Source organism: Aythya ferina (genome assembly GCF_964211825.1).
Source record: "Aythya ferina genome assembly, chromosome: 5".
In the NCBI taxonomy this organism is placed as follows: domain Eukaryota; kingdom Metazoa; phylum Chordata; class Aves; order Anseriformes; family Anatidae; genus Aythya; species Aythya ferina.
This window is the reverse complement of record NC_140301.1, coordinates 55088521-55113008: the sequence shown is the minus strand read 5'-3', so window position 1 is coordinate 55113008 and position 24488 is coordinate 55088521. Positions and strand designations below refer to the sequence as shown.

Sequence of the window (24488 nt, the reverse complement as noted above, 5' to 3'; positions counted from 1 at the left end):
CTGCTTTTAAAGTAGCAGCATGAACCTTGTGATTCAAACGCCTGAGAAAAAATCTTCCTAAGACGGAAAAATGCCCTGTCCAAGGGCTACTCTTCAGCCACATTCTCCCAGCATCAGCCTATTTGACTCAGTCCTACGACCACTGGTTAGGAGCACTGGAGAAGCAGCAACAGAGGAGCATAGCAAATGAATTAATTTTTACTATGTCTTTCCAATTAAAATTGCTCTGTAATGTCCTATGGCAGAGTTGATTTTTTCTTTGAAGTGAGCTGAATTTTCCTTTAACACAAATTAGCACCTGTGGCTATTTACTCACATCATAGTTAGCTTAGGATTTTGTTCTGTTTTTCACGGTAAAAAAATTTCACAAGGCCTGAGGAAACTGGAGGTTTTCCAAACATGAGATTAAAAATGAAATATTTTGGTAAATATAAGAGACATTCAGAAGACATTTTCTTACATATTCATTGGAACTTAGTTTCCATTTTGTCTTTCAGTCTCACAATCTTGGTCAAGAGCTTTCTACCTAAATATTTATAGTTCCTACAACTACTAGAGTCAGGACTGCTTTACTGTGGCTTTTTACAGAATATTTATGCGTGTCATACCACCTATTTTCTATATGACACTCCACAATAATGAAATCAATTGGAAAGCAATCAAGGCAGTCAATTAATCCTTTTTGAAATTTGCAATTCATGGATTTTGCCCTCTAATATAGCCCTGACTACAGAATCTGTTTTGCAGAATAGATCCCCCTGCTTAATAATTAATTAAATTAATTAATTAATTGATTAATCTAGACTTCTGTTTACTCAAAAAATTCTAGACATTAAAATCTGTAACTTTTCTGGATCCCTTTAAAAACAGCCAATCAATCATCACATGAAAATTTTCCCTGGCAAGGATTTGTTACGAAGTCGGAGCTAAAATTTGTCAACAAGAAGTTCTTTAATAATGAGATATGAATAGTGACACGGATTTCTCATGTTTCTGAAGCTTGCATTTTGCCTGTTGATGTGTTTTGGCTCAGCTGATGAAAGATATCACAGCCAATTCTGCCGCTGAATCAGATCAGTGGATCCTTTGGAGGCGGTGGTGTGAACAGACCACTGCTGAATGACAGCAATTTTTGACAGGCATGGGGGCTGTTGGAAACTCTTGCCAGTCATGGTCCATCAAAGCAGCTTCAGGGCTCCTCCAGTTTATACTAAGTGCTAATTGCCTCCTGTCAGTCCCAGCAGTCAAGCAATGCACGCAGCCATTCTTGCTGTCTCCTGCCCTTGCAGGCCCTGCTGAGAACACACCTGAGCCAGCCCTAAGGATGAGAACCTGAGTACACCAGAACAAAAAATCACCGTGCTTTTCCCTCCAAAACGTAAGGAATAGATTCAGTGGGTATCTCATTAGTACCAGTAAGACAACACAGGCTGCCGTAAGAAACAAAGATGTTGTCTTCAGAGCATTTACGTGGCTTCTAAAACTCTGATTGAGACAGTGGGTAGTACTATAAAATATTTCTCCTGAATAATATCACGTATTAAAAGAAATCATGTAATCTTTTGTCTTTGCTATTTCTAGCCAAAAGTACTGCTTTTGCACTTCCGCAGCATCAGCTATTTGAATACGTCAGTCAACTAAATCTCAGAATACGTGGGTAGATCCTAATCCATTAACGAATGCAAAGTCCGGGTACAAAGAAATAATTTCTGCAGTAATTACTATTGATGAGAATGCATTTCAAGATGATTACATTCCAAGTACTTAAGAAATAACCATTTAAGAAATAAACTCATAAGAAATAAAGTAAATTGCATTTGTTATTTTTTGAGTAATGAACCTGAGTATTTATTTATGGGTTTATTGCTTTGTGACTCAGATTACAACAATCAGGGGATACAGTTTTTAATATAAACATGTTATTTGTGTATATTAGAGGTCCAGACATACATTATTATTTCCTGAAAATACTTCAATCTCCCAGTCCTTATGCAAAAGCGTGGCCCTTGCCCTCTTGGCAGGATGTAAATTAAATTCTCATTTGGCTAAATCTGATTGCCCTGTAGGTTACTAATATTGCTTAGTGACAGTGGAAGTTGAAAATTGCAAACAGAAGAGCCCCCTTAAAAAGAGGCAATAAAGTGTCAGCTTCTAAGTAACAAATTGGACTTTTGAACTAAACTTTTTCACTAGGAATTTTCAGTTAAACATTCTCAGTAGTTTCTACCATTACTTCTGAAACTGTAATAAAATTGAGAAATGTGATTTATTTCACAAAGGTTAAGGTGTTCAGATCCTTCAGGGCGCTGGAATCACTTCAAACCAACCTTTAGTTTGTCTGCCTGTCAACTCTCATCTGACACTTCTTCCTACCCATATTCTATTGAAATTAATGCTCCAGTAGAGAAATTCTTAGCAAAAGAATTAACAACCCCCCCCAGGATTCCCAGAACACAACCATCTCCAAGTCATTACAAACCTTCTAAAATTAGTTGAATATTACCAAAATGTTGTTGCTTTATTATGCATTTATGGATGAGACAGATTAAAAAGACACATGCTGACACTACTAAATATGAAATATTGCTGTTCCTTCTGACAGGATTAGCTAAATACCCAGATGATGAGAACACTCCTCAGCATTTTTCCTATACTCAGATAACGTACATTGAAAAGTCACTCTTTGATCTATTTCAGTAGCTCCAGTTACTGTAGCAGGCCTTTGTATACATAAAGTTATTTTCAGTAGTCTATGGGTGCTCCTCTTTCTTGCTTTGATGCATAAAGGATTTATAATCAATAATAAGTGAAAGCAGCTCGCATTACTACAACTGTTCTGAGTCAAGAAAAAACCACCAAAATTAATGCAAAAATGATACGGCCTTTGACTTCAGAAAGTGTAATTATCTTGGTAAATGTATGTGGTTTTGGTAATGAGACTCAGAATTTCAGATGGATCACTTTTAATAGCATCTTTTCACGGTGGCTTTATTAGATATTCTAAATCAGAGCTCACCGCTTACTGAATCAACACATGCCTTGCTTCTTCGGTAGGCTTTAGACGAAGGAGCCCAGCAAGCCACACAGAACCTTAATGAAGGAAATGCCTTACAGGCAGGAACTTCACCTACAAGTATCTCAGAGCAGAATCCCCATATGATCCCTCTTATGCCGATTGTTTTCAGGTGACTGACATAAGAATACATACTCAGAAGTCAGTTTTGTAACTGTGTTTTTGTTACTGAAAGTGTTCCCTGTTGCATACTAAGGAGTAGCTCCAATGAAACAGAGCAGAGATTTGAAGTAGTTTCACAACTACTGCGAGTTGACTGAAGTGCGATCCAAACCTTCCATCTCCATTCCCACATCTCCCTTATGCCACCAGTAGAATTCTTCTATCTGCATGCTGAGGCTCATTAATTCAACTGACATCTACCACTTTTTTACTTGGATTAGTTCTAGTATTGAGTCAGTTTCATCATCTCGCTCAGCTGGCAGATACCAAAGTGTTTGTGTTAATAGAAGTGAGCAGCTCAAATGGAAATGGTTCTTTGGATTGACCTCTACCCACTTAGAGCATGTGAAACTACCTTGGGGACCTTAAGCATGGTCTGTCGGAACATATGGCTATCAACCACCAGTCCACTGGGGTTCTGGGCTCTGCCTTTTGGAGATATTTTCATACATTATCCAGTCATTTTCCCACATTTTACATTGAAATTGTTTATTAAAATGTGCATTCACACTGTGTTCAAAGCACACATGCTGCAACATGTGATTTAATGTAAAGCCCTGAAGAATTACATTTACATAGCCACAGTAATCTATTTCAAAACCATATTTCCCTAAATAAACATATAATTTTCTATCTTTTTAATAAATATATACCTTTTACCTTTGATGTAGTAAATAGCATTCACAAATAATATTCTCCTAGAACCACTGTTTTTCCACCTCAGACACTATTAATAGATATGTTAATTTACTAATAACACACCTATTAGAACCACAATTCAGTGACCATTTTAACCCCAATGATATCATCATTGTATGAAACACTGTGATCCATTATGGTCTCATTAATATTTAATTTTCCAGAGGAATCATTAGTTCATTAGTACCAACAAGCCAATTTTTGCTCAAGCTGAAAAAGCTTATGAATAAATCATGCCATGTTTAGATAGGAAAAACAGGTCAATGGCTACAGAACTCACATTTCCAAAACCAGAACCTTCCCTACAGCGTAGCTTTGGGGAAACATGCTTCATTGACAGCATACTTTTTATAAAAAGATCCTCAGTAAGCACTGCATCAAAACAATCAGTCCATTGAACGGTATGATAAGACACTGAATTTTCCATACTCTGGATGTTCTATCTAAGAAGACCCCATCTATTGCTTTAGTCATTTATCTGAAATTTTATATTAAAATTTCATTAAAAATAGAAAGTCACATTTTTTAAAAATGGATTATTCTAAATCAATAGTGTGTATACTCTCACAAGTCATACTTGTTCCTTCAAACATGTTGTATTACTGTGGGTAACTCCTGCCCTAGACAACCGCTGCAAAATGAGACATTTTTGTGTTACATGTTAATATAGTTGAAGACTTTCTCTGACCAAAGTTCGGGCACAGCATACTGAACCATGTTGTATGAGCTATGTCTCTGCAGTAGAAATGTGACAGAAGAGATATGTTCCATTTAATATAGATGAAGAAAGCTTTTGATAGTTTTCTTGGTTATTTTGGACGGGGAATGTTTTAGATATTCTTGAAATAAAAGGTAAAAAAAAGTCTAAGTAGCAATTATAAATTAAGACCAATAGCAACCTTTATTTACATAGTCTAAAAAACAGATGCAAGCAATTACTACATTAGACATTCAGATTCTGAACATCACTATTAACACGTTTGTAGCAGGCCTAGCTACTGTTGCATTCTTCACTGAGCTGAGATCACTAATTTCCAACACTTTTCTTTTTCCAGCGAAGCCACCTCAGAGCTCTCACCAGTGCTACTTGTCCCATGAGGAATGTGATCGTAAAGTTACGTTTATACCAATCTCTTGGATTCCAAAGCCAGGAAAACAACCAGCACACAGAACAAGAACAGGAAAAAGGTACACAATTATATTAAAATACCCTTTGGCATTTACAAATGACAATTCAGTGTTGACCTACACCTTCCATTCTTTGCGGTTACACTTCTATCTAAATAACTTAAAAAAAATATCTCTGTATGAACAGATTGCACATGGAAGATACGGCTACAGCTATTCAAACTTTATCTGTAAAAAAAAAGTTAGGAGATGAATAATTTTACGACTAATTGCATTTGAAATCATGTAAGATAAAGTAAGTGGAACCAAATTTCATGTTTTAGCAGGTCATCAAGCTATCTGTAAGAACTTACGTACTGCCAGTGCTGTACTGCAGGTAAGATTTGTGCACACATGAAGATGCATGTATTGAAAAGGATATAACTGCTTATCTCTGAAGGGAGAAAAAATCATACTCCAAAGCCTAGTTATATAACCCAATACAAGAAACATTTTGTTTCTAAAGCAGTATCTTAACTACGATGCCTTTAGTATTGCCAAAGTTAGTCATCTTGCACACATGACTTGTAGAATCAATTCAAAATATACCCATTTTTAATCTCTGGGAATTTGATTCAAATTCATGCCCCTATTACGAACTAATTTAATCATTTCCTTCAGGTTTCCATCAAGGATCCCTCCCCTGCTTTGTAAAATTCTGCACAACGAACTATTGAATATGTTTATGGTAGAAGTAACAGGGAATATTACATTACACCTGGAATTTAGGTCTTCTTTCAGATCTCTCTTAGAAACCTAGCATGTACAGATTAACTTAAACTTGAGATATTAACCTCTCAGTAAGAACAGCAGCCAAAATCACACTGACAAGAAGCACTGAGCTACCCCCTAAAATGTCACGTTAAATCAAAATATCACGCTAACACTGCAACTGTTTCTTTTCCCCTGTCATGTCTCATTTCCTATGCCCTTCTTGATTTTTTTTAAACTAGACTATTTCCAGTCTCAGTACCCTGAACTATATTCATAGTGTCTATGCACAGTCATTGTCTCAATTCTACCTAAAGTTTAGAAGTTTAAATATTTCAGCAGCCAGTTTTCAGGCCAGCTGGCATCTCTGCAAAAGAGCTATGCTGAGTGCATTAAAAAATCTTTGTGAATGTGACCCCTTGAAGATCAGAATGCTTCTAAGCTCCACTGCTTTCACGGCTGTGCATTTCCACTTTGAAACTACAGCACAGCTGCCCAGCTGATTTTAGAACAAAGCAAAACCAAGGAATATTTAGAAGAAGAGCCTGAATTATATTACCTAGAAGATGGGACACTAGCCTGAGCTGACTACAACAATGGCCTCTGATGGTCAATTCTAAGATAAACTATTTGCTTGATCAATCATTAGTTAATATACCATAGGCAATTTGAACAGCAATCCTTTTATCAAAAATGATGTATTTTTTTAACCTTTCCGTATTTTCATGCTGTTCAGTTGTGTTTGTTTTTTTTTTTTGCCTCCCTCCCAAGATGTGTCTGCTTCTTGCAGTAAAACTGCAAATTGTTCTTACAGTATAACATTATATTATATGCACAATATGTACAACTCTAAATCACATTTTATTGTAGGTTAATTACAGTTGCAGTAGAATTCTCCCTTATGTTACATGATCAGGAACCCAAGAACACTTGGGACCTTGGAGCCCAATCATCTTTCAACCCAATAAAAAAAAAAAAAAAGTTCTGATTTCACGCACAGTGGGCAGCGCAACTGTAACTGGATTAAGTACTGTCCTCTTTCTGCTTCCTTGTATCTAGCTCTTCACCAAGCGTGCACAGCTACTTGCAGGGTGGTAATGTGAATTTGCAAGTCATTTCTCAGTTGTTTCAGATCCCCAATCCAGTTTATCAAGTTGTTGTACAAACAGTGACACATAAAAAGCAGCAGATTTGAGGAGACTGGGTGGCTGTGGGCTTACCCAACTGTAGCCAAAGTTCTATTCAGGATGAGTGCAGGGGATCATTTTACTAAGGCTTCACCACACAAAAAACTCCCAAACACAAAGCTGGTCAATTTCACTTTGAACATATACTTGCAAAATAATAAAAACAAATAAGAATACTAATTATTACTCTTACTAAATGATTTTCCCTTGAGACAAGTGATATTTACTAGATCAGTAAATCCTTACTTAATTTAGGAGTTAACTAGAGTATGTTATACAGAAATTTCAATTGTTTTACTCATACATTTATCAGTTTCAGTTGGCAGCACAAAAATATCCATCCCATAAGGCGAAAAACTTGAGGGCCTGATATTGTCTCTCTGCAGTTTCAGGAAGGAATGACACCAGATTCCATTCTCCACAAAATCAACAATGAACAGTGGAAGAACTCAAATGATAATGCAAATTTCTGTCAAATGCTAATAATAGCTTTAAAAAAATTATAAATGAGAGTTTTATAACTTTTTAAGTCTGATCCTATGCTTTTTGGCTAGACTACAACCTGCTCGAGCAGAAGGTATCCCTCCCCATGGCAGGGGGGTTGGAACTAGATGATTTTAAGGTCCCTTCCAACCCAAACCATTCTATGATTTTGTGATCTTACAGTCAACATAAATACCATCTACATACCTGTTATAATGCATATGCTTTCTAAAATTTTTACTTAGAAAGTCCTTGTAAAAGTCAGCCATTTCTTCTGCATTCAGTGTTGCTTTTTGACCTGAAAATAAGTTTTGGCATGAGAATGTGAAGATGATCTTCATATTAAAATACTGGGTTCAGATTCAGGAGAGCTAGGTCTGACTCCTTGCTTTTACAGGGTTCTTGTGTAACCTTGAATATGTTATTATGCTTTTGTCTTCTAACCCTTTAAAATTTTTCAAGGGAACACAGCAGATTAAAAGCCACTGATCATTTTGAAACTGACACGGTAACTCTTAAGCCCTTATAACTTGTGAAAGTGATGATGTTTAACAGGTCTTATATTACTAGGGAACTTATCAGAAAAAGATAATTGACCTAGGAGTATCTATCCTTTGATTAACATTAATTTCTCATAGGTCCAAAGTCTAAACAGCACCAGTAAGAGCACTTAGTAACTTATGTTTCCATGTCTAAAGTAAGTCTGTAAGTACAGAAAAAACACTACTTGTGACTGTCAAGATATTTTCAAAGGTACAATTTTTTTCTGTTACCGTTGGTAAATTTAAAGTAACTTATACCAAAAATCATGTGTTCTGAGATGTCACATTTATTAACGATACGGTAGACAATTCTTTTGTGAAGTACGAGAGTATGCATCTGACTTTGAACGTGCCATTCACATAGAGTAGAAAATAAGAGGAGATGTATTCTCTCCACAGTACATGAAATGCACGTCCGTAGCTATTTCACAGAATAGCATCCGCAGAAACAGTAAATATTCTTAATTCTAATTCCTGTGCAAACTTTCTGGCACACTTTCAGTGTCTGGTGGTCAGCTTTGAATGTCCCAGGGAACGTGGATGTGATGAGAGAAAGAACTGTACGATTCAACTTTTGTTACTGTTCCAAAATACATTTTAAAGCACCTGAGACTAACCATTGAAATGTGTATTATTGATCAATATCATCAGGATCAGTATAATTTGTCAATATTTAAAGATATACAGTGGATTTACATACTATGGGATAAATTCATCATAATAGTATTTGAAGGCTGCCTACTTAACAGCTATAGTTAATTTGTTTCTTCATAATGGTAGCAGCAAACTGAAGATTCTCTTATATAATTTTTTTCGAACTACACATGTATATAGATTTTACTTTTATTTATATATATGCACATGCACGCAGTTGTGTTGTAGAACAAAAAGAGCTATCCAACACGTGCAGCCAATAATTTTATTATAAGGGATGTACAAGCTTTTTTTTTTTTAATCCTAGAAATTAAAGAAAAAGAACAAAACAGCAATATAAAATAAGCTTTTTCTTAACAACAGGAGTTAATTTGTTTTTCAACCACACGCTGATCACTGGGATGAACAGAAGAGAAACATAATGGTCTGCAATGTATAGAACATCACAGCAGATGCTTTACTGAAGTCAAATAAATCATTATTCTATAAACAAAGTGTTCAAACTAATACTACAATGGCCAGCTCACTGTATAACGAAAGCATCTTGTTTCCTATTTCACATCAGGAATTAGTGAGGCAAGTATTTTACAGCAACTGTGATCAGGCAAAGAAGGTCAGAGAACAGCTGTTGTTTTCTTAGTAGCTGTCTTACTCTCCCCTCAAGGAAAAATACTGTATTAATTGAATACACAATGGACCTGAATGAAGAGTATGAATTTATCTGCCAAACCGTAACATGCACTTGAGACAAATACTCTGTATGTTTAGCTCAGCTTGCTCACATTAAGGAGATGTGAAAGATGAAAACCCATTCCTCCTGATACTGAAAAATTATTAAAATTATTTGATTAAGATTTTAGCATGTTCCCTTATGCTGGGCACGCAAGAATTAGAAGATTAACAGTGCAAGAGAAGATCTCACCCCCCCAAATGCATGCTCCCAAAAAGCACTTCCAAATCCTGCTCTGAAGAATTACTTGTGGCAGAACACAAAGAGCATAAACCAACAATACTGAGAGTTAAACAAAATTCAAAACACATCCTGAACTGTACACGGCGATCCCACTAACCTGTTTCATCTCTCACTGCCAGACCTTTGGCTTTCAGTCTTGAATAAATAAATTCTTCTTTTTCCTAAAACACGTTTTTCCACATTAGAATTTGAGGTACTCATACCTTAAAGTTAACCATTGTTTTTAAATCACATAACAACTTAGTGCCCAATACCGTCTGATATTCACTTAGATCCTGCTAGCTGCATGCATCAATTGATTCATGCAAACACTCTGCTGAAACACATGCAACTTATTTTTGGACTAAAGGTATAACTGAGCTTTGGTATTGTTTGGTTAGATCCAAACCTTAAGTTTACAAAAGATGTACAACCCAGCTAGTCCCCACAGTTTAACCGAGAATTTCTGCATACAGAAAAAACACTCAGACTTAGAAATTGAAGTTACTTACATGAAAACAGAGTAATTCCCTTTACATAATTTTTTCAAGATTAATAAGCAGTTCTATGGAATTAAAATTAAAAAAAAAATTCATTTCCCCTCCCCAAGATCTTCACAAGTTTTGGGAGGATATGATGATCGAAGACCATCAGAAATAACAGTGAATTCTGAACCATTATTCTTCTTCCAACAAAATTCAGTGTCTCCTAACCAATAGTGCAATCAGAAAAAAGGCAGACCACAACTAAACATGTTCCTGCTTTCAGCTTAGCCAGGCAACAGGGCATGGCCTTTTATTTACCCTTAGTGATTACATCTAATTTCTCTCCCGTAACAGAGCAAGAAAATCTGCAGCGTCATTTTCAACAGCAGCTCCAGTCACACACAGGCTGTGCATGCAAGGTGGCTACAGCCTGATGCTTTCAGTGCACGGTACGAAAAAACAGAGGGCAAATATCACTAGATAGCAATTGAATACACGGGATCTGTAGCTTTGTAAGAGACTTGGAGGTTAATATTGCAAACAGTGACAAAACATCATTTCCAGGTAGATACTGCACATCTTAAAAAAAATACGTAGGAAGAGTAGAAGATACTAAATGATTGTAGGCAGAACTGAATACTAGAAATCGCGGGTTTTTGGTGACTACATGAGATAGCCAGGCAGCGCAGGAGGCACAGCTGAAGGTTACCTCCTGCCCAGCCACCCAAACCCTCTTAAAACCGAGGATCACCGCCCAAACTCGCAGCCTGCCAGCGCCGCCCAGCGGCCCCGCTCACCTGCTGGAAGGCGGCGTTCTGCTGCGCCCAGAAGCGCTGGTTCCAGGCCTGGGCGTCCTGCCGGGCCTCCCGCAGGCGCCGCTCCAGGGCGGACTCGTCCCGCGGCACATGGAAGATGACGGGCCGCAGGTTGGACAGCCGGTCGGGGGGCCCGATCCAGTCGTGGCGGGAGTGCGGCGGCGGGCGGAAACCCGGGCCCTTGAAAACACGGACGGGGCTCGTTATTAGGAGCACTTCAGCAGCGTTTTTGTGAACATCACAACTCGAAGCAACCTCTAAAACCCTATACAGCCTTGCAATAATCTCCACACAGCCTCAAAACGTGTAATTGTAACGCGTCCAGAAGTTACACACCTTTGTTTACCTCGACTGAAATTTGCGATGTATTTAAATTTTTACCTTTACTTAGAAATCTATCCCATAGAGGACACCTTCAACTCTTTCCCCAACAGCCGTAAATCACGATTTTAAGGACTTCCTCGCGTTTGTTTTTTTGTACCACAGATGCTCCAGGACGCTCGCTGGCAGGACCCGGTCCGTGTGCCAGCCCCCCCAGTGCCTGCCCGCAGCTTTTTAGGCTCTGCTCCGGGGCAGGGGGCTCCCCCCCTCCAGCTGGGGAATCATTTTGCCCCCTTTGCCCTTCACCCCTCACCCCCCTCAGCGTTCAACAAGCACCTCCCGGACACCCGGGGGGCACCGCGGGCTCTCATCCCGCCTCCCCCCAGCCCCACTGCGGTCTCCCCCCGGCCCTTCCCTTCCCCTCCTTCCCCTCACAGCCTCCCCGGGCGGCTGCGGGCTGGGGATTTACCGCTCCGCCGCCCGAGGAGGAGGAGGAGGAGCAGCGGCGGCAGCAGCTCCCCCCCGCCGCCCTCAGCGCCCGCCCGGCCCCGGCGGCCGCCATCTCGCGCAGGGGCAGGGCTGGAGGCGGTGCTGCGGGAAGGGGCCGTGGCCTTCAGCCCTCCTCCTCCTCCTCCTCCTCCTCCTCCCTCGCTGCCGCCGCCGTGGCGCAGCGCCGCGCCGGGCCGCGGGTGCCTCAGCCGGGGCGGGTGAGGAGGTGGAGGGTTGGGCCGGGAGGGGAGCGCTGCGCTGCGGAGCTCGGTTGCCCCCCTCCCCCGGCACCTCCCGGAGCGGGCGGGGAAGGGAGGGAGGGAGGAGCGGGGCAGGAGCACGGAGGGCCGCGGTGAGGCCTCGGCAGCGGGCCGGGAGGAGCGGGGGAGGCTCGGTAGGGGGGTGAAGCCCCGCTGGCCGCAGGGGTTTTAAGGCGGCCGCAGCGCCCAGGTGCTGGGTGGGGGCTGATCGCGGGTCTCCTGTCCTTGCAGTTCGTCTGACGGCGGCCGGGAGAGGAGAATGGACATGGGGAACCAACACCCATCCATCAAACGGTTGCACGAAATCCAGAAGGAGGTGAAGGAGATCGAACAGCAGGTGGTTGTCTTCAGCGGTTTGTCCACCGACCGGGATTACAAGAAGCTGGAGCGGTCGCTCACCAAGCAGCTTTTTGAAATCGATTCCGTAGACACCGAGGGGAAAGGGGACATCCAGCAAGCCAGGAAGCGAGCTGCTCAGGAGACCGAGAGGCTGCTGAAGGAGCTGGAGCAGAACGCCAACCATCCGCGCAGACTGGAGATTGAGGCGATATTCAAGGAGGCGCAGGCACTTGTGGAGCGCGAGATTACGCCTTTCTACAAAGGGGGCAACTGCATCAACGATGAGTTTGAAGAAGGCATTCAGGACATCATTCTGAGGCTTACCCAGGTGAAAACCGGAGGGAAAGTTTCTTTACGCAAAGCGAGATATCGCACGCTGACCAAAGTATGTGCTGTTCAGGAGATTATAGAAAGCTGCGTGAAGCAGCAACTCTCCCTGCCACTCTCTAATGATGCGCATCCTTCTGTCTCCAAAATTAACTCTGTAATGTGTGAGGTGAACAAAGCGAGAGGAACTCTTATTGCGCTTCTAATGGGAGTGAGTAGTAATGATACCTGCAGGCATTTATCCTGTGTGCTTACAGGCCTTATTGCTGATTTGGATGCTTTAGATGTCTGTGGTCGCACGGAAATAAGAAATTACAGAAAGGAAGTAGTGGAAGAGATCAATAAATTGCAAAAATACCTGGACTTGGAAGAAGAAGCAAATTCTACGCATGCTTATGATTTGGCACAAAATCAGTCCATTCTAAAAATCGAAGAGATCCGCAAGAAAATGAAGGAAGTTAATTCTTTACTTTTAAAAACAGAGAATGCTTCTGATTTGTATTTGGGATCCAAAGCAGAACTGCAGGGATTAATTGCCCAGTTAGATGAAGTGAGTCCAGGAAAAAACCCTTGTATTAGAGAAGCCAGGAGAAGAGCAGTCATAGAAGTGCAAGCTCTCATAACGTACATTGACTTAAAGGAAGCACTCGGAAAAAGGCAAATGTATCCAGAGCAAACTGCTGCAGAACCTCAGTCTCACAGAGCAGTTTGGACTGTTCTTGGAAGCTTGTCTCAAATTCAGCAGGAGGTGATTTCATTTGATGGAAACAGAACAGATAAAAATTACATGAGACTGGAAGAACTCCTTACAAAACAACTTCTTGCACTTGATGCTGTTGATCCGCAAGGTGATGAGCGGTGTAAGGCTGCCAGGAAGCAAGCAGTAAAGCTGGCACAGAATATTCTTTACTACCTGGACATGAAAACAGATGAGTGGGAATATTGAAACAGCCATGGTCTAACGTAAAATAACATTTTTTTTTCCTTTGGCACTTTATCTAGACTGAAAGTTTCAGTGGCAGCACATAATAAAAGCTGTGTGTTGTATGCTTGCTTAAATCATGGAGGTTGCATAAAATGTTGACTTGGCTATATGTGTGCTCTCCCACACAGTCACCCATTTGCCATGGCAACTGTCAGTACACCAGCAATTCTGGTCACTGCTATAAGCAAAGAAATGTTCTCTGAAGGAGCAGCTTAATAGTTGATCACATGGCTTTTTTTTTTCCTGTTTTCATTTTGATAACCTTGTGCAATGTTCAGAAAATGCAGATTTGTCAAAGATGCAGAAAACTCCTTATGGTGCAGTACTGGCAGAACTATTTACAAAAGATGGGACACCAAAATTAGTGTTAAAGCATGAAGCTCTCTCCAGCAACTTCATAGCAGTCTGGATGTACTCTTAATGTGCTGTTATGATGGAAAGTATTAAATGCCAAAGAACCTGCTGGCTTTTGGTTTGTACTTGATGTATTCCATCCATCACACCTTTCTGGTTGTTTAGATCTCTTTAGATTTCTTACGTAACAGAACTATAATGACAACTTCAAATTAGCATTTACATAGGCATAGCCACTTAGGCCTATTTTTTTGTAAGACCTGAGACCTATGATTTACAAAAACGTGTATTCTGCTGGTGGAACCTCTTTCATATTTTTGCTTTAAACTACTGAGACTTGAGAGGAAAGTCTATGGATATGTACTGACCAGATAAATTGGATTTTGAGGATTTCACACTGCCATCCATAAGTACCTGAAAACTGCACTGAACTTGACTTAGTGGCTACTTCTGTGTCTTTTTAAATTCTGCTGTTTTATCTGTTTTTGACTTGTCTTTTCACATTTGATGAGAACAGAATTCACTTTGAAATGAATGAACATTTTGAAATTATTTTTATAAAATTAGGTAGCTAGCTCTAAAGGTGTCCCTAATGATGTAAATGTGTGCTATATATTTCATACTGCTCAGGTGTGGCTTCAGGCATGTCTTAGAAAAAACTCATGGCATATGTCTCTCCTTGCAATTCACTGCTTTATTGATTTAGTAACTTCATAAATAAGCTTGATTGTACTATTTTATGTACCTACCTTTATTTGTGGCTGCTAGCACCAATCACATTTCTACTATAGCGTGTTTTTTGGCATTTTTTTCGAGCATGGCATTAAATTGAATTGATATATAGAGATATATTTAATTATGAAAACTTTGCACTTAGCTCTTTCATGTTGAATTAATGAATTGTTGTTCTGTAAGTGACAATTTGCACCACTTTAAGGAGTAAAAACCATTTTGGATGTTAAACTATAAAAAAAAATAATATATATTTTTAACTCATTAAAAAGACAATACTATCTGTGAGAGACAAGTGCCTTTATGACACCACTAACTTGCACCACCATATGTAGATACAGAAGCTGCTTACTGGCGGCTTGATGCATTTGTAATCTTTACAAACTGGATTTATTGTATACATAGTTCTACTATATCTGAAATTAATGTAGTACAATATGTGAGAATAGTTCTATAGAGTCCTGAGAATAAGTATCAGATATGGGAAAAATAGATTCTCTTTAAAAATTACTTTATTTATTTAAAAATAAATACGGAGACTGGAGACTTCTGTGCCTATTACTAAAAGAAGAGAATGTGCGTACTCTGTAATGTGCTTTCAGTTGTTGATGAAAGGCTGTGTAACTTCAGAGAGTGAATGTATTTTGTTTCTGATTGTACACGTGATTTATTTGCAATTTACTTGCCAAAAACAATCTATTTTTTCAATTAAGTACAGTACCTAAGGCACAGTTTGACAATGCCAGAACGTTTGCTGGAGGATTCTCCCCGCTTCTTCAGAGATATTAACCTGTTGAATTTATCTGTCCTTACCTCAAAAAACCATTCCCCCTAGGTAAAATTCCAATCCGTATTTATATAGTACATGGCTAACCCAGAGTAATAATATTTTAAACCCAAATTATTTTACTCATTTCAAGATTTCTACATGTTTGAGCTGCGACTTCTAAATTATACTTAAGGCTTTAGGAAATATAAGAATTTGAAAGTGCGATGATGTTACTCATTTTTCTTTTGTACTGCTGTCAGGTCTGCAGTGGTTACCTGTAGGTTGTTTGACAATTCAGTGTCTGTTCTTTGGAGGTTACATGTAGCTTTATAAATGTTTGAAGTTCTTATGTAAAAGTGAGTAAGTATAGTTTTCAGATGTGTTCTCTTAAATTTGCTTGTCTTTAAGCTTTTCTGAATAGAAAGTTAAGCCTGCATCTCTGAAAAGGCAAATGTTTAAGGTTAGCTTAATTTTGATTAACTGAGTAGAATTCAGTAGCAAGATATCGTGTGAAATAAGTTTTTTTTTTTTTTTTCCATCATTCTGTAATCTAATCAATTGACTACTTAAATTTTATGGTAAAATGCTCATTTGGAATGGGATTAATTCACAGTTTTTGCATGAATGAAAACTAAATGTGCTTAAAAAAAAAAAAAAGGCAGACATTTCTCAAAATCTTGCTTTTGTGCCGAAGAATGTAGTTACACTGGTCTTTATATCCAAAGATTGAGGAACACACGACTTTTCCTTTCAATGTGGTAGGCTAAAATAATCAGCAAAATGTAAATGGACCAAATTGCAAAAGCTTGCGTTTTAGTACTGTACTGAAATATAATAACTTTTCTGTGTGCTGTGTAATCTATCTTAGAGCAAAATAAACGAGTGGATATTTTGGGGAGGTAATCATACATCATGATTTCTATTTGTTAATTGTATTTCTTTTTGAGATTTTTTTTTTGTTGTTCCTATTTCAATGTTTGTTGTTTATCTCTCAAAGGAGTTTTTCTGTGTTACCAGTTTGGAGACTTTCATGACGTATGGTTCCTACTTTTTCAACTTAATAGAAATTATTGTACATGCTCCTATGGTGTATATGTCTTGACTTATTGCTGTGTAGGATATGGCATTTGTATATACAAATTCAAGATTAAATATTGCAGTGTTGTATTCCTTATTATTAATAAAAATGTTACTACCTTTTACTAGATATTCATTTGAATGTTATGCCCTGCTGCCTTTATTTATTTCTGAATGTGAGTTATCAGAATGTAAATGATTTTTGTCTTAGAAAAAGTATTTTAATTAAATATATAAACATAAAACTCTCTTTTTTCCTCCTTTAAGAGTTTGCTTTTTCATTGCTGTATTTAGGAAAATAAAGTTATTTGTGTGGAAACCACTCCTACCTCTACTTCCTAAATCTGGTGTCTTCTGGTTTTCCCCGCATTCAGCCCTGTATTACAATAATTACACCAGTTGGTGCTTGCTTTCTTCCTTCAGTGATAGCCTTGCACACTTCTGGGCTTTAGAAGTTAAACTAATCTTATTCTGAGCTGTATAGATGAGGCATGTTCACATGATTGTCCTGATGGCTCAGTATGTTTTCTTAGGATGCAGTAAGCCAAGTTATCAGCTCACTGCTGCTGGAAATCAGTACTTCTATTTCTGCTCAGAAAGCTGCTGCCTGTGTGCTGTTCCTGCTGCTTGGCCAACTCCTATGGTCTGATTTAATGCAATAAAACAGGAGAAAAAAAATGCATAAACGGGGAAGGGAGAATACAGCTTTTATGTCTTTCGTGAATCAAATTGGCTTGTAGAAAAGCCTGAATGTGCGCCAGAGCTACTGTAAATTGAATGGGTGGTTCACACGGTTACAGGTTAGGGAACAAATGCTAAGTGTTTGAATAGCAGTAAGCCATTAGATCAACCTGCATAGATCAATCTCTGCAGGGGAAAGAAGGAGAGAAGGTGGCACTGTCAACTCCTACAGATCAGTAAGAATGTGCTGCCTTAGTAATGGAATATGGTGAAGGCAATACAAATGAATCATATATGGAACACAAATCAGTTGCTTTCAAGTGCTCTTTCATGTTGCACGGTAACGGTTTGTGCAATAAAAGCCATAAGTGGTCACGCAGAAGTACTATATGCAGTAAGTTCTTATCCAGAAAACATCAGATATGAATAAGGTTTATAAAGATAGAATGTGCCTGTATGTAACAATCCAATCTATCTTCTTTCTCTCCCTTTTAATAATATACCTTATTTAAGAGAAATACATTCTTCAAAGACTAGTAAAGCATTTGGGCAATGGCCCTAGGTGTTGCTCGGCTGACCTGTTTGTCTCCATCAGCTTTTTACTTGTGAAAGGAGAAAATTTGCCTTGCTGAGAATTCTTTGTTTTAGACATGCAGATTTAGGTACCCGAAATGGTTTAGCTGGAAAAACGGTGGCATCTCTCTATTTTATTTCCATATAGGCGTATCCTCTCCTTTGGAAAATTCTCAGCTGAGAACTTAAAGAAGTACTTTGGTAGTGAACTCACAAATAGAAGGCCTGGGGGTTTAAGCTGGTTGCCAGCAGGAGACATTTAAGCATCAGGATTTGGGAAAACTTTTCCTGCTAGAGGAACCTGCTAGCAGAGACACATTCAAATGTTTGGAGTTTATGTTTTGAGTGAGTTCTGTGTCTGTCCTCCTGTTTCTTATGGACTTTCATTATAAAGGTGGATTCTCCCCAGGACAATAGTCCCAAGGAACTGTCAGGCTTTTGCTTTAGATCAATGTGAGCCACAGCAGGATATGTGCTACATGTTGGGTGGTGTGGATGTCATCCTCTTTTGCTACATGAAACGATAATAAACGTAATGCTTTCAGCTATATTAGTAGGCATGCACGCGTAAGTTGAAAGCTAGTCATTAGCTGGAGAAGCTGAGGAAGATGAACTCTTTTGTCAAAGGCTTTGAACAATGCTTATCCTTTCTCTCTGCCAGCATTTGGTTCTGGGGACTGCCAAATATGGATGAATATGAGTTGTCAGCCTCAATATAAGGAGGATTCTTTCTAAGTCTGCAAACTCTTCCTACGGGACATAAATCATAGCAGGGTTTCCCATTAGAAATGGAGAAGTGCAGTGTGCTTCTTAATTGGATCATTTCACCTCAATTAGTTTTGCCAGACAAACTTCTGTGCCAGAGTTCCTTGTGAAACCTGTATTTCAGGAAGGTAATCAAAAGCATCTCACGAGGGAGAGAAGCACAGTGATGCAGTTCAATGTCCTTAATAAGGTCCTGTCTTGTTTAGTTCCCAAGTTGTATCAGCTCCTGAACAGATACTCAAAAACAAGTCTGAGATCATGACCGCCAAGGTGTTTTTAAGACAAGTTTAAAAAGGGCACAGAGAGAGAAGAAAGTCTGGAGGAAAACAAAATGTTAGTAAAGTTGTCAGGCAGTTGTTTGCTCAATGCCTTTTAGTTTTATGGTGCCAGAAAAGAAAGCAAAACAAAGCTCCTCTCTGCTCCCATGCACGTTGCAGTTATATGGAGTCTACACCCCACGGTTCAATGCTGTTTTCCACCATCACCCTAAGTGCTTCTCCAGGGCACAGTCCAACCTCTGGTTGATGGGGGTTAGCCCCAGTGCACCCTTGGGCAAGATGATGCCACCCATCTCTAGGGATGCCGTAATTACTGTCATTTACTGTGAAATTTTGGGTAATGGCAACCCTTAGCCTGCGCTTGGAATGTCAGTGTGGCTTGCAGAAGACCATGTACGAGATGAAGACTGTATCCTGTAATAAACTGATAATTGGAAGGGATAGTAAAAAGACTGGTAGCAAGCCCAAGTAAGGTATCATTAGGGTAATTGTTTATGCTGATTTTATTTTTTATTATTTAAGGAAAATCCTTCATAAAATTGTTTTATTCAAATCAATCTGTTGTCATTTATCATTTATCTGCAGACTATTCTTACCTTCTGGGTGCCTCGTGTTAATACCACTTGAAAAGCAGATATGAAGTGCTCAGCCTTTTATTGATATTAATGAGTGGCCTCTGGTCACTTTCAGAAACCTACTAAAAGCCAGATTTTCCAGAATATTTGGCATCCAAGAGTTCCCACCGTGACAAGTAAGGCTGTGTTTTGAAAGGGAGTCCGCCAGCAGGCCCAGGCACCCTGTCATTTCTTGTCAGACAGCCATGGGATGGGCCTTCCAGCTAATAAAGCCTCATCTGAAAATGGCTTTGCCTCATTGCTCTAGTGAAAGGTTGTTCCAAAGCATCATTGCTGCGAGGATTAAGTAACCTTCTAATTTCCAGAGCAAACATGCTCATGAGAAGCTTTTCTTTTCCTGTACTGTGTCGTCTGGAATGTATTTATAGGCCACAGATGAATTTCCTCTCAGCTCCTGTTTTAGTTGGCTAAGGAGCAGATACACCCAGAGAGGCCAAGCTCTTTTGCAAATCTCTACTCTGTCGATTCAAAGCAAATCCTTAACAGTATTTTCCACTTTTTCAAGAGATTTTCCAGTTCTAAATGGCAAAATCTCCAACACAAAGTCAGTCAGTATCTTTCAACAGGTACATTGATTAATGCATTGTTTCGAAGGAAGTCTGAAAAAGTGAATATCACATCCATAGCAGCACAACTGTGGGAAAAAAAAAAAAAAAGTTATTTTAGTGCTTTCTTCATACAATTGTTTTCATGCTCAGCCTGCTTTGCTATTCAGGTGTTCTAGCAGTCAGCAATTCAGAGTGACCTGCAGAAAAGGAGTAGAAATACTTTGAACCTCTGCTGAGCTTTTTTGCATTAGGCGTAGCTGTGCTATTGTTTGAAGAAACCACATGCAAGTGTACTGAGGGATTTTTAGATCAGAAGCTATCACTGGTCATTTCACTTGACTGGAAGCATGAGTTAATTTAAACAAGTCCAACAGTATCAAAACTATATTAAAAGCTTCCCCAGGGATGATCTGCCCTGATTCAAGACAAAGACTTTTGAAATCATCCATTAAAACTTGACACTGCTTATGAAGTGTGACTTTATTGTAGAGGAACTGTTTACACTGACATAATATATACACGTGTTTTCAAATCTGAGCACATTAGGAGTACTAATCAGTGAGAAAAACTATCTAATAACCTACAAAGTGTCTTACCAACCATACATATACAAGGGAACATTCATATGGTGTGTGCGCTGTGGTTTCCAACCTTTCTCAAATTATGAACTCAAAAAATAAATGTGGCAGATTGCAATCTACTGACAACAGCTCCCTTTCAGGAGCTTCTAAAAGCATGCCAGGGATCCTTAGGAGTCTGCAGGATACAGGCTCCCTGAAAGGTTTACATAAGTTTAGAGCAATGAGGGCAAGTAATCTTAATAATAATAATAATAATAATAATAATAATAATAATAAATATCAAAATGCAGTAGAGCTTTGGGAATCCTCAGAACAACCTCATTCTGATTCATTTTTTTTGAAAATTTCTCAGCATCCCTGTTTTCAGGATGTTTATTTCTCTGTGCTACTGACATATTTTGTCTCTGTCTTGTCATAGCCCTTCAGTTCAGTTCTGTGTCAAAAATCTTTCCTTTTATTTATTTATTTATTTTTATGTTTATTCTAGTTCATTTTGTTCTTCTCAAGCTCAGCTTCCTTCCCAAGTTACTAATTCTTTTACAGAAAGTGTTTTCAACACTTCACTGATGGCTGAATTCTATCTCTGTCCCGGTGGAAACGGTACAGCTTAGGTTCAGGATGGATTTGTTACTTGAGGTTTCTGGCAAAGATTAAGTCTACTCACTTAATCAGGCCTGGAGACCCTGAAAAAAGACATGCACTCTGCATGAGCTCCCATGTCGTGGATTGCTGGGATGAAGTCTCTGGTAATTGTGGAGAAACTCCAAGATATAAGATACCTAGGAGGATTTTTTGAGCTTCATATCTGATACAGAGAAAGAGACATTAAGAAGTTGTAACAACAGATGGGAAAATATGAGAGGGTAGAAGAGTAACCATCAACATGACAAAAATACAGATATCGCTGATATAGTCAGCTGATGGAAGGAGTCAGGGGGGCAAGACAGGGAATGGGATGAAGTACTGGGAGCCAGCATGACAGCAGGGGAGGCAGGGCATGGCAGGTCTGGTAACGATACCCAGCCTCAGCCAAGAGTCCAGATTGCCAGTCCGGTCTGTTGATAAGGCAGGTCTGAGGTTAAGCTGGGAATTCAGACAGTGGGCTGGGGTCAGGGCCTGGATCCAGACAATCACAGATGATAATAATCAAAGACAACAATGGCTTAGACAGGTTTTGCTAATTAGTTAGGGCGTCATTAAAAAGTTGGTGATAGGAGTTAATCAGTCAACACAAGGATAAAGCATGGAAAATCTGTTTTTGATCTCATCTTATACAGCTGCATTCATACAAATTCAGAGAAATATTCAGCAAAAGCAGCTGAACTGAAGATGTCAGGGACCTGAGCATGGAAAAGCTCTGGACATAGAGTGACTATGCAGTTTCCAATGCTGTGTATGTTTCTGGTAATAAGATACAGTGACAGTCACACGACAATTATATTCACCTGTTCATGATGCAATTGCATTCCCGCTAGCTGACTATGGGATGATGCTATATGGATGATGTTATATGACTGGAGCCTAGCAGATGTAATATTTATACATAATGCAGGGGTCAAAGTGATCTTGGCTCACAGAAACTGCACAGAACTTCATGTGGAAATTTGTGTGGTCACCACAGCTTCACTTTCAATTTTGGCACTACCTCACTGAGAGCTTTCTGGGGTATTTCTAGATAGCTATCCATATGGTATGGCCAAAAAGAAGAAAAAGTTGCTCCTACAGCTTGAGTTTGGAGAGTGATTAAGTAATTAGTTATGAAGTAATAAAATAGAGATAAGTAATCCCTTACCATTTATACAAAATGGCTGTTCTCCCACCTCCCCCTTGGGCATTTGCTTTTATAGATTGAGCATCCAAACACCTTTAATCCCGCATCACAGAATAACATCACATGTTATTTAAATTTCTGTTGCCTGTGGCTCTCCCATAGATGCTCACTATGGGCCTATTCCTTTGAGTACTGTTCCCAAACATGGACACGGGAGCACAGCTGGGGAGTCATTACCAATTAGTAGCATGGCGTAATTACCTTTCATGCTTCAGCTATTACGTTCCTGTAAATACAGCCAAGAATACCTTTCTTGCAAGAGCATCACTGAGTTGACTCATGTTCAGTGTACGATCCTGCATGGGCCCAGACCTGTCTCATCTCACACACCGAGACCCATGCCGCTGGCTTCTGCCCCCAGCCTGTCTGCAGTGAGGTTGAGAGCACAGCTTTGCTGTGTGGGGTAGAGCCCCCACATGCCAGGCACGGCTGGTTGCCCCCACCTGCAATTTTTTTGCCCCTGCCAGCCACCAGCAAGCCCACCTGGAAGACTGGTGCTCCTGTCACAGCCCGGAGCTGTGCCACTGCCCCGTCATGTGAGTGGAGGCTCCTGAATGTCCAGGCAAGCTGGTGTGCCATGAGTTTGTGTGGGTGCTTGAAGAGTCTGTAAGCCCCAGATCCTTCCTAATTCCCTGTCTGATCCTGTGATCTTCTGAAAGTTCAATATGCAGAAAAGACTTGGATGGAAACTTGTTTTCCTCCCAGAATTATCAGGCTTGGCAACTGGAGAAAAGGTAGAGGCATGTTTCAGCTACTTCATCTGAAACCTTCACAAAAAAAGCCTTGCATTTATAGAGAGTTCCCAAGCATTTTCTGAAGTTGAAGTACTGATCAGAGAGCTCTAACAGGGCACTTACAAAGATCTCCATATTCAGTGGAAACCTATGAAAATCTTGGTTCTTTTCATGTTGCTGAGCCTCCTCCTGATTCCCACACCCATCCTTAGTTTTACATGCTCAGCTGCTGAAAGTAGGAGTGCCTTCTGTTTTATGGCATGCTAGTCTTTTCATGTAATAAAGAACACTCTTTGGGGTTTTATAGGCTTGTGTGTCTCATTGACAATGAATACGTTTTCTTCCATGGTATGGATTAAGGTAGATGCTGCATTGCATCACCTAAATTAACGATTGCCAGGCTTCACCTTAAAGGTGAAGCTTCCTTTGTGTACTCTACATTTCTGATCTCTGTTCTAGCTAGAAGGGAATAATATTCCAAAGTGAGATACTTGTGGGTGGTCATCATTACTACAGGGGCAGGAAAGCCTTCTTATGACAGCTGGCCCTTGAATTGCCAGCTTCTGGGTCAGTGATGGTATTTTTGTCTCTATTGGTTCAATAGCCAGCACAGTGAAGTATTTGACTGGTGACACGAGGGACTGGGTAGTTGGCCATGAGTGACTCGAGTACCTGTCTTGGTCTGAATCCACGGGCTGAACTGGAGTGTCCACACCAACTTCAGCGACCCACCTCAGCTCCAACCCTGGATGTGCCTGGATGGAGGCACTGGGAAGCTAAGCCACCACAGCCAAGAGCAGAGCAACCCTTCCTAAAAAAGAAAAAAAAAAAAAGAAAAAAAAAAGTAATAAAAAGTAGTTCTCACATCACTGACTCTTTTAATATGATTTTTAAATGCCAATACTGAGATGTTTGCCTTGCTCTCTCCATGCTCTCTCCTTAACTATTTTTTAATGAGATACAAACATCTGCAGTACAGTCCCTACTTGTGATTGAGCCACTCTCCAGGGAAAAAGCCCTTCTCTAGCTGGTCCAGGCCTTCCATGGGTATGCAAGACCCCCAGCCCACCTGAAGAAACCAGCTTGCAAATGAGTGCAAGGCAACTTCAGCCTTCTGTGCAGCTCACATTGAGCTACCCTGTTCCTCTTGCCAAGAGCTTAACACCTTGTTTCCTTTCAACAGGCACTTCCAGCCGAGTATTAGGTGCTGGGTGTGTTGAGATTGCCTTGTCTGTGGAGAATTGTCCTTTCCTTCAAGGCACCAGATTGCTCTCTGCTG

At 39.9% G+C, this 24488-nt stretch overlaps 2 protein-coding genes and 1 long non-coding RNA gene across 6 annotated transcripts; 1 reads left to right on the top strand and 2 right to left on the bottom strand.

The window, feature by feature from the left end:
• Nucleotides 1-4816: 4816 nt before the first annotated feature.
• COA8 (cytochrome c oxidase assembly factor 8) lies at nucleotides 4817-11856 on the bottom strand. Of its 2 annotated transcripts, none has more exons than XM_084521839.1 (5): nucleotides 11721-11856; nucleotides 10913-11110; nucleotides 9749-9812; nucleotides 7690-7780; nucleotides 4817-5290 (listed from the first exon to the last, which is right to left on the bottom strand). In XM_084521839.1, exons 1-5 carry the CDS (start codon nucleotides 11811-11813, stop codon nucleotides 5287-5289), a joined length of 450 nt encoding a protein of 149 aa, XP_084377965.1. In that variant the 5' UTR covers nucleotides 11814-11856; the 3' UTR covers nucleotides 4817-5286. The 2 variants fall into 2 exon arrangements, with proteins under 2 accessions (XP_084377965.1, XP_084377964.1); XM_084521838.1 differs by having other exon boundaries at nucleotides 4817-5067.
• On the top strand, nucleotides 11825-16903 carry BAG5 (BAG cochaperone 5). Of its 3 annotated transcripts, none has more exons than XM_084521835.1 (2): nucleotides 11825-11958; nucleotides 12232-16903. In XM_084521835.1, the coding sequence occupies exon 2, from the start codon at nucleotides 12260-12262 to the stop codon at nucleotides 13610-13612; it is 1353 nt and encodes a 450-aa protein (XP_084377961.1). In that variant the 5' UTR covers nucleotides 11825-11958; nucleotides 12232-12259; the 3' UTR covers nucleotides 13613-16903. The 3 variants fall into 3 exon arrangements, with proteins under 3 accessions (XP_084377961.1, XP_084377959.1, XP_084377960.1); XM_084521833.1 differs by lacking the exon at nucleotides 11825-11958 and adding an exon at nucleotides 12025-12134; XM_084521834.1 differs by lacking the exon at nucleotides 11825-11958 and adding an exon at nucleotides 12074-12092.
• Nucleotides 16904-19517: 2614 nt separating this feature from the next.
• LOC311437454 lies at nucleotides 19518-24488 on the bottom strand. The gene is made up of 3 exons (XR_014693481.1): nucleotides 24337-24488; nucleotides 23882-24020; nucleotides 19518-20149 (listed from the first exon to the last, which is right to left on the bottom strand). It is a non-coding gene; the product is annotated as an uncharacterized lncRNA (long non-coding RNA).